Source organism: Euleptes europaea, chromosome 8 (genome assembly GCF_029931775.1).
Source record: "Euleptes europaea isolate rEulEur1 chromosome 8, rEulEur1.hap1, whole genome shotgun sequence".
In the NCBI taxonomy this organism is placed as follows: Eukaryota; Metazoa; Chordata; class Lepidosauria; order Squamata; family Sphaerodactylidae; genus Euleptes; species Euleptes europaea.
In genome coordinates, this window is record NC_079319.1 from 35,481,653 (window position 1) to 35,492,279 (window position 10,627).

The window sequence follows — 10,627 nt, forward strand, 5'->3', positions numbered from 1 at the left end:
TAATATCATGGCATTCTTGTTTATCTAAAAATAGAGTTCAATTAATAGCAGAGTCAAGGGTAGTAGCAAAAGATGCACTACACTTCCAAAGTGTCATTGATATCCTTTAATATAGTAGACCATCTCTCTCTCTCTCTCCTAGGCAAATAGTCAAGCATTTATATTAGTATTATCTCCTGTAACTTTTTTTTACATAGAGTGTTCATAATAAATTGTTTATGTGGTGTTGTGCTGAACTTCAACAAACTTAGCATGTGGAAGGAAAAATCCAACCCAATGATTTCAGGAAAGCTCCCACTCTCCTAGCTTGCTGCAAACTATGCAAAGCTAAACTATTCAAGAGGACTTTTCTGTGCAGGTAATAGGGTTGCATTGTACAAAATGGTTTTATAATAGGGTTGTGTTATACAAAATGGTTTTACAGATTTGCTTGGATAGATTAAGGACTGTCATCTATACTGTTTTGTATAGCTTATTTTAAGGAGGACCCTATTTATATAATTTCTGTACTGCTTAATGTGTCATGGGAATACTTATGCTGTGCTTCAGTTCTTTCTGGTGGCTCCAGACTTCTGAAATTCTAATGCATTGGTTTCTGAATGTCCCATTTTATCAACTGTACTGACTCACTATGTGTAATCTGTCTTCAGTCCCTGTGAGAAAGGCGGACTATAAATAACGTAAATATAAATAAATAATTAAGTTATCATTTGCTTAAAGTTTAAGGAAGTACGCAACACATTTTAGGCAAATAACCACACTTTTGGAGTGACACACAAACAGAAAGAGATTTCTTGCACAGCTTGATGCAGAGATCTATTAATGTAAAATAAAAAGAGCTAAGGTTCAGACTTAGTAAAGACAGTAAAGCATACAGTTGGCACCAACAAAAGTAAACATTTACTGTGGCATGATATAGAGTCTCAATGCTGTATTCATTCTAAATAGAAGGAACTGACGGGTAGAGTAAATATAAATGTAGAGTATGGTACTTATTTACTTTTTAATAACATCTACAATATAATTTAATACAAAATGAGAAAAGGAGAATAAAAATTGGTTAAGAAATATATAAAATTGCAGAGTTTAATTATACAATCATATTTGGATTCAGCTAAGGAGATCTGTGCATAGAGTGACATAGTGTTCCATGCATATATTTCACACTGGCTCAGGAATCAATCTGATGTTCATTCAAATGTGTATCAGAATATGAATCTTAAGTGTAGATAACATCTGCCACATGGAATTGTTTTCAGAGTGATGAGCACTTTAATGTTTATTCCCACCACATGGCGTTGTAGTTAAGACTATAATAAAAGTCTGAATACAGGCCCAGAATACATTCCCGTGGTCGCAATGCCTTGAGAAGGTAATGGGTTAGGTGAGGGCCAATAAACTGAAGTTAAGTCCAGACAAGACTAAACTGCTGTTGGTCAATGACAAAGCTGCTTAAGGACTAAGCTGTCCTGGAGGTGGTTGCTCACCCACTGAAGGAGCACATTTGTAGCTTGAAGGAGCTGCTGGATCTTGGCCTACGGTTGGAGATCCTTTTTGTGGAATGTAGCACCTTTTATCAGCTATGGCCATTCCTTAAAAAGCATGATCTGGTCACAGTGATCCATGTTCTGATTGCATCCTGGTTAGAATACTGTAATGTGCTCTATGCGGGGATACCTTTGAAAATGGCCTGGAAACTTCAGCTGGTTTGAAATTCAACAAAGATAATGTCAGGGGCAGAATTCAGGAATCATATCACCCCTGTGCTGAAAGATCACCACTGACTGCTGGTTTCCAGGCCCAACTCAAAGTGCTAGTTCTTACCTTTAAGGGTTTTTTTTAAAATTAACTTGTTAATTTTTAACATGTTTATGCTGTGAGGTTTTTATGATATTTTGTAAGTTGCTTTAAGCTAGTTCTCTGGAGAGGAGACATACAAATATATAAATAAATAGACCAACAAGACTGTAGCAGAACTGCAGCAGTGGGAACATCTCACAGAGGCAATGGGATTGGATTGAGGAACTGAGGCAACACAGGAAGTAGGAAGGGACAAGGCATGGCTGAAGGTAGTATGACTAGAGCGATGGTGGCAGTAGATAGGGATGAGGACAGGGATCTGGTGGTGTGACACTGAAACTGGATGTGGTCACCCACGCAGTTTGCCCGCTTATACTTATTATTTGACAACTCCTCGTCTAGAGCCTTCTGTTTAGCTAGACTGAATGCAAATCCCTCTATGGTCATGCAAGGTAGAATTTTGAATATACCATACCCAGACAGGACCTGCCTTACTCTTCCGGCTCTATTGATTCATCAACTCATGCCCTTTTGGAATGCAGCTTTTATGAGGAACTTGGTTCACATTATATCTTTCCCCTTTTAACATATAAATCTAATGCCTCTGTGTCTGACATAACGGCTTTTTTATTAAGTGACAGGGATCCCAAGGCTACATTGTCAAGATTTATTTCAATCCTTATATCCCTCAAACATTAGATCTAAAATTACGCTGCTCAAGATCAATGGATCAAGGAGCTTCTAAGGGATAAAGGAAGACGTGGTCATGCCTTCTTCCTACTCAGCATATGCAGAAAGAGGCTGGAAAAGAGGAGAAGAATGAGGCCCAGAGGGAGAATCAGGCAATAAAGGGGAAAGATAAAATGAAATAAAGACAAGTAAAACAAGGAGATTAAGAAGAGTAAAGAAGCAAAGAGGTACACATCAACCAAGTAAGGAACAACACAAGAGTAAAGAGGAGAAAAGGGAATTAGAGGAGGTTAAGGCAGAATGGGCCTGCACCTTACAGGACGGTGTCCCTATGAGTTCACAGCATGGAAAATAGCAGTATGATCACTAAAAAAAACCAAAAACCAGAAGATAAAAGGATGAATGTTAGAAATATTGCAAGATGAAAAAAATTCAAGCTAGATAGACCATGAGAGTAAGAAAAAACGAAGGATCAAACGCTCAGTCTCTTACCTTGCTTAGAAGAGTGATGTTACCAATTGAAAAAGAGAAGCTTAAAGTAGAGGTTTAGTGGGAAACACAAATTCTGTCCTCTATATATTTTGAGATAATGATCCAACATCCAAGCAAAATTAACTGTAAGACAATTGGAAACATCAATAAGAACAGAGGGAGATAAAGAGTAGAAAGACAGAATTTAAGAGAATTTGCATACAGTGATACTGCAAGCCAAAAAAAAAAAAAATCAGATTACCAAGGGAAAAAAAGAATGAAGAAAAGAACTGAGCCTTGAGCCCAAAAGGGAGAGTAAACCAGGTATGATAAGAACTTCAATTTCAGTTATGTTCTGGAAAGCAGTAGAAACAGGCAATCTTTCCTTTTCTTTGGAAGAAAGGTAATACAAATATTGTTTGTTACTGGTTCTTGTAGGTTATCCGGGCTGTGTAACCCTGGTCTTGGTATTTTCTTTCCTGACGTTTCGCCAGCAGCTGTGGCAGGCATCTTCAGAGGAGTAACACTGAAGGACAGTGTCTCTCAGTGTCAAGTGTGTAGGAAGAGTAATATATACTCAGAAAGGGGTTGGGTTGAGCTGAATCATTGTCCTCTGCAGGAGTATATCGTATACCTTGCAGCTGTGGACAAGTTTACATCGGGACCACAAAACGCAGCATACAAACAAGGATAAAAGAACATGAAAGATACTGCAGACTTGGCCAACCTGAGAAATCAGCAGTGACTCTGTCCTTTTGAGACCCGTATACAACTTTTGGTGGTCCTCTTGAAACGTTACCTATTAGGGTTTTGATACTTTTATTACTGATACAGGTCACTGATGAAGCCATAGGCGAAACGTGGTCCCGATCTAGACGACACGTCTAGTATCGTCCCTTCGTGGCTTTCTTCCATTTTCTTGCATATAGTTGCTTGACAACTGGACTTAATTACTGCATTAATCAGAGACTTCTTATCAAAAGACACCTAAGTGGGTCGTATATTGTGACTTACCTGTTTAATCAGAATCTGTGATATCCTTGCTACAGCCTTTTTTGGATTTCTTATTGTACATTTGTATCTTGTTGTATCTTTATTTGTATATAATTGTATATATTTTGCACTTTTTCACTATAAAATTCACTTTTTGCATAAGAAATTTGTTTATAGTGCTGTCTTGGGTTGCTCCAATCATCCTTACAGCACTGAGCCTTTATATTTGCAGGGAAAATGCTGCTGGCATTTGTTGTGTCCCACGACCAGTTTATTTGATGTAGCAATGGTGACTGTGATAATATATTAATTTATACAAGGAACAATACTCACTATCAATCACTAACTAGACCGTCAAAAGGCAACAATGATTTCTGAAATAGGTGAAGCTGAAAGATGAGGTGAAGCCAGTTACGGCAAAAATCTATATCTATACTAAATGATAAATTTAAATGGTAAAATGCTTCTGAACCCATGCTTGGGACAATATGCATAACCACTGAAAAATGGAATCACAGCAGTTGGTAGTGAGTGAGCTATAGAATGTTATGCCAAATTCTTTTTCTTCACTCTAGTTATGGATCCTTAGAAGTCCTGATTCTGTGGCCTCAGACAACTCCACCCAAGCCAGTCCCGCTCTCTATGCATCAACACATCTGTCATCTCTAAAGCTCAATTCATATGCTGCTGAAATGGCATGGCAAATGAAGGGAAATGCTGTAGTGGGAAGGAATTATGTCATTCCACCAACCAATGTGGTTCCTCTCTGTCTGAAGATATTGCCAGGCCAGAGGACAAGAGTGAGCACATGCAAACAGTTCCCATGCTGTTCCAGAAACATAGGAACACTGTAAACCTGTGCCTGATGCCAAATTTACAGTAATAACTCTCGGGAGCCTAGCTAAGTTTTGTTCGCCTGGGCATTCGTACATCATTAATGGGATCACTTTGCCTAATTTAATTGGTTATAACATTATGTACACATTATACAGCTATACATGGTTGTTTGGGGCTTTGAGTTGCTACTTTGACTGGTGGTTTGTTTTTTTTAGGCTATTATTATGGCTGTTCTCTTTGGTTTGATTTTAAGGCTGCTGTTGGTTTCATTTATTATATTTCATTGTAACCTGTCTTAATATATTTATTCGAACCTACCTCAGTATCTCTGTTGAGAATGTGGTATAGAAATATACAAGTGGGGACCCACAAGGACTTGCAGAAGGCATCACATTTCCCGCATCGTTGATATCTCTTTCCCTTTCCAGAAAGCCCCATAGTCTCTCTTTTTCCTGCTTCCCTCTTGCCTTCCCACCCTACAGTGAATGTACATTCATCTGTTCTCCAGCTTTCCCTTCCACCCCACCTCCCAGCACCCTCTACATAGGAAAACTATGGCCCAGTTGTGTAGTGCTGGCCACTGGGCACAGCCCACTTTCATGGAAGGGACTCCTCAAGAACCTGTGGGGGGGATATCTCACTTCCCCCTGTATTGACATCCTCACACTATTTCCTCTTTCCCTCCTCCTGGTAGCACACATATCATCTCCCCTTTCTCTGCCTCATTCTCTCGTGGTCAGCCATTCACCAATGTACCTTTTATCTACCCCCATTTTGTTTACTTCATTCATAGGCACCTTTCTCCACAGTGAGGGCCAAAGCAGCTTACATTATTCTCCTCTCCTCCTTTTATCCTCACAACAACCCTGTGAGGTAGGTTAGGCTGAAAGTATGTGATTGGCCCATATTCACCAAGTGAGCTTCCACAGCAAGATGAGGATTCAAACCTGGGTCTCCCAGACCCTACTCTGAAGCTCTAACCACTATACATATGGCTTTCATAGGATGGCTGCTGTTGAACAGTAACAAGCAGCCAGGTCTAGTTCAGTCATGCAAGTCGGGTGGTACCAAGTCACCCAGTGGTTGCTAGCAGGCCTAGAATTGCCAATCGCCAGGTGGGACCTGGAGATCTCCCAGACTTACAACTGATTTCTAGATGACAGAGATCTGTCCCCCTAGAGAAAATGGCTGCTTTGGAAAGTAGACTCTATGGCTTTACAGCCAGCTGAGGCCCCTTTCCTTGCAAAACCCCACCCTCCCTAGACTCCACCCAAAAATCTCCATGAATTTCCCAATCTGGAGCTGGCAACCCTAGCCAGGCCTGGCCTGGCCCCAATCAGAAAGAAAGAACATTAAGAAATGGAAGACACTGGTCCTGTCAAGAAAACTTTCAATGTGGCTGGGTCTGCTAGGTGGATTTCAAATGCTACAGCACCTCCAGGGGAGCTGCTATATGGAACCCTTTTCCAGAAGTTTCCACCAGTGAAGGAACATTTCAAACTAACCTTACCTGGCAGTGCAGGAACAGGGGAAGATCCTGATAGTTAGCAGCAGCTGAATAACTCAGGTATGAGCGCACATGTATACACAGGCTGAGCATGGCTAGAGGTGTGAGCCTGTCCTTTGGAGAGAGAAGACCTCTTTGAACATTGGAAACCCCCCTCCCTTTCTTGTTTTGGTTGTTTTTCCTCTGTGTACAGGTTTCTGATTTGGGTTCTCCCCAGGGAGAAAAGCAAAATATAAATATTCTAAATAAATAAAAAATAAATACCTTCCATAGAATATGGTGCAAGTTAGCAGTTGTTATATATATATATCTGTATAACTCATACTCCACATTAATGTGTCAAAACTCTCTACTTCGACCGATGCAGTGTAGTGGTTAAGGGCTACTTTCTGATCCAGGAAGCCCATCTCTTCCCTGGGCCATGAACTTACTAAATGGCCTTCAGCAAGCCACTCCAAGACTCAGCATCTCACCTCATTCAAATATAGTCATAATAAGACTGATATTTCTTAGAGATGCCACTTCCAGATAGAGGTGCAAAAACACGTGCTAGCTGTGGCAGCAGGCACATAAACAGCATCCACACACCTTTCCCGCTCTCCTCACCGACTTCCCCACCATGCTCCTCCCCTTTTCTCCCAACATGCTAGGACTCCTGTGGCTTGGAGACCTCATCTTTCGCCTCAGTTTACTTTCCCTACTGAGCCATGCTGTAGAGGTCCAACATGGCTCATCAGGAAAGGAAGGGTAAACTGTAAAGGGCTAAAGGGGGGCGTTGGTTTGCAGGAGCATTGTCCTTCCCTTCCCCCACACTCCACAGATTCTCCTTTGAGCTGGGAAACAACAGATTTGTTTTTTCTCTGGTTTAAGGGAGGATGCTCTGGAACAGCATGAATTGGTATTGGAATGAACACAGTATAATGTGGATGTTTCCCTTTAATGCAGGGGAATTCCTGCTTCCTATGTGGGGGGGAAATTCCCACGTGAAAGCAGCCAGGACTGTTGATTTATACAAAGTGCTTTCAACATTCTAACAGCGCATTCCTGAGCTTTAAGGGCAAAGGCCCTTAGGAGGCCAGGAAGGCACTGCGCCAGCATTAGGGGGCCCCGCGCTGGCGTCAGGGCTACTTATGCCGGCGTTAGTGGTCCTAACACTGGTGTAAAGGCCTGCGCCAGCATTCCAGGAGGCGTCCATTCTAGCAAATGAGAAGATCTGTTTTCTCCTACCAAGAAACAGGTACCTACCATTACAGCCACAAAATATGAAGCTGGCTGATTGCTCATTATTAAAAATATATATCTGACACTTGTGTATGACAACAAACTCCAAAAATGATTAAGAATATTTTTTTTAAGCAATTGTAAAAAAAAATGTTGCTCTTTCACCCTAACCCCCAAAGCGATAGCTTCAAAGGTTAACTTTTTTGGAATGAACCACAAGCCCCCAAAAATCATATTAACTGTTCTCTTCCCAATCCTTACATGCAAATTGTAATCATCCCATTAAGTAACTAAATTAAGATTACACACTACTGCTGGGTGCATGGAATCTTACACACAAAAGGAGGAGTCTGTTCATTGGGCAGAAACCTGGAAGCAGATCAAACTCCACCTCTCTAGGCAGGGTCAACCTTCCACGGAAAGTCAGGATGGACTATATATGAGTTGCTGCGCATGTGTATGTTTCTAAAAATCATACCAAGTGAATGGCCACTCCAAAAACCAAAAGCTCATTTTGCAGACACATTTTTCCAAGTTTCAGCTTTGCACAGTTTGGAATTACAAATTTGAGTCCTACAGTAATGCATAAGAACTGTCCAACATGACATTATCCAACATTGTAATACTTTATTTTCTAGGGACCTGTAAACTTTGGCCATAATTCACCCAAAATTAATCAGTTTTAAGTCACTAAAATTTCATTAAAGGTAAAGGTCCCCTGTGCAAGCACCGGGTCATTCCTGACCCATGGGGTGATGTAAACGTCGGGATGTGACTAGGCAGACTTTGTTTTATGGGGTGGTCCGCCAATGCCTTCCCCAGTCATCTTCCTTTTACCCCCAGCAAGCTGGGTACTCATTTTACCAACCTCGGAAGGATGGGAGGCGGAGTGAACCTTGAGCTGCCTACCTGATACCAACTTCCGTCGGGAACGAACTCAGGTCGCAAGCAGAGCTTGGACTGCAGTACTGCAGCTTACCGCTCTGTGCCATAGGGCTGGGACTGTATAAATCTTTCTAACTAAATCAATAAGATTCAAGAGTACTTTTGGCTGAATCAAGGCCTTAATTTGCAAGTATGTGAAAATCTTATGTTACAATGCTGTATAATGCCATATTGGGCATTCTTATTCATTATTTGATTAATTTTAACAATATCTGGAATGGAGAAAAACTTTCAATATTTGTGGAACCAAGTGTAAAGTCCACAAGAAAAAAGACACATTCCTATAATACATGATCACTTCATGAAATATAAGAAGCAAACAAGTAACCTAGAACAGGCAAACATCAAGCATAACAGTATTATGTTCTACAATACAAAAAGAATTTAATTTGTTCTTTCTGGAACCCAGTAGCAATACATCCTTACCATATATTCCATATTTGAAGCTTGTGGATACACCTGACCCCGTAATTTATTATGAAGATCCAAGATACTTTGCATATCACTGTCTGTGATAGCCCTTTTCCCTCTTTGCTTTGCAGTCCACCATTCTCCATCCTCATCCATGTATTTTTCCAGCAGCTTTTCAAAAAGTGTTCCATTGGGAAGTACCATGGCAGAAACCGCTTGAGCTATGCATAGCAAAGCAGTTACTCTGAACCACTCCTCTGCTACTTGCTTCATCATGAATGATCTCAAAACTCCTGTGGCTTAACTACTCCAAGACAAAACCTTCTTCCAGGTCTGCAGGCTGCAACAGCAAAAGAGAGTGAGGTGATTTTGAGGTTTAAGGGGCTGTCTTGAATTAATTAAATGAACACGAGTCAAAAGATGTTTTAAAGACAAGTATACCAAGGTATCTAGGGAGACTACGGAGCTACCTTATGCAAACACTCAATGCTGACATTGTGGGTTTGAAACGATAACTTATCTTCAGACCTATGAAATGAAGAGTGTACTAAGAGGGGTGTACTTCAATGCTCATTTGAGAGAGTGTATGAAAGAAACTCATTTTCCCCAGGACCATATTAAAAGGAGCCAGTCATAGAATTGACTGATTAATTCTCCCCTCTTACAATATTAACGCTTCAAAATGTTTTTAAACTGCAAGATAAACCTAAAATAAGAATATAGAACCTTTTTTTTTTTTTAAAAAAAAAGCATGATTCCAGCCAAAAGCGCCACTCAATTCAGTGGAAAAGATTTAAGCACATGCTTAACTCAGCCATAGAAATCATAGGCACCAACAATTGGCTGCAGCATATCATCCTTTGTTTCATGTTACAACAGAATTCAAGACTTTTAAAACTTCTACGTCACAAGCTAAGTTATACCATACAAAGAATAAGTTACTTGAGGTATTTTAAAGGAGTAACTCAAACTATATTGGTGTTCTCAAACATTCTACTGGCAAATGTTTGGGACAGTTCTTTGGGTGCAACTCTGCAATAGTTAAGCAACACGTGACTTGCAAAGAAATTAGCTGAAATTGCAAGTATTTAATAGTAATTTCAAACGCAATGCAAAAGTTTTGAAGGGCGGTAATCACACCAACGTCGCCCTCCTCTCTGTTCAAAACCGCATGTGGCAAAGTTATGGACCAAATTATTGGTGGAGAGGGAATCCTCTCCTTCCAAAATCCTTCCACGAACAACACCATGCATCACTTGAGAGCAGAAACTGAATTGATTTCAATGGTTCCTCTCCCTTGAAAACGAATAACAGGAGGGTTCCTGCCCTTTCTACTTTGGTCACATGATGGTCTTTTCGGTCAAAAACGCGTTTTTTCCTGACGTTAAAAGAGCCAGCCCTCCATGTGTGTGTGTTAAGTGCCGTCAAGTCGCTTCCGACTCATGGGCCATTTATTCATGGAAGGTTTTGAATTGGGTTTGCCGCTCTTTAGATGCCCTTTTCCCCCATCCCTATTCTCAAAACTCAACAATAAGCTGCCATGCAGAGTTCTGAGAATTCAGATGGGGAAAATGGGCATCTCTAGAGTGGCAAATCCAAGGCAAAACCTCCCATGAATGAAAGTCCTCCAAAATGTCCCATCTTTGACAGCCTTGCTCAGATCTTGCCTAGGAGTACCAAACAGCACACTTGATATCGGGCCATTTGGGCCAGCTTTTTATCCACTTTCATTTTGGCCTCTCTGGCCTCAGC

At 40.7% G+C, this 10,627-nt stretch overlaps 1 protein-coding gene across 1 annotated transcript in view; it reads right to left on the reverse strand.

Annotated features, from left to right (window-relative positions):
* The window catches only part of CRISPLD1 (cysteine rich secretory protein LCCL domain containing 1), a 30,279-nt gene extending 21,106 nt beyond the window's left edge, over positions 1-9,173 (reverse strand). The window contains exon 1 of the mRNA XM_056854321.1: positions 8,891-9,173. Within this exon, the coding sequence (XP_056710299.1) occupies positions 8,891-9,151 (261 nt within the window). The 5' untranslated portion in view covers positions 9,152-9,173. The remainder of the gene's footprint in view (positions 1-8,890) is intronic.
* Positions 9,174-10,627: the final 1,454 nt, after the last annotated feature.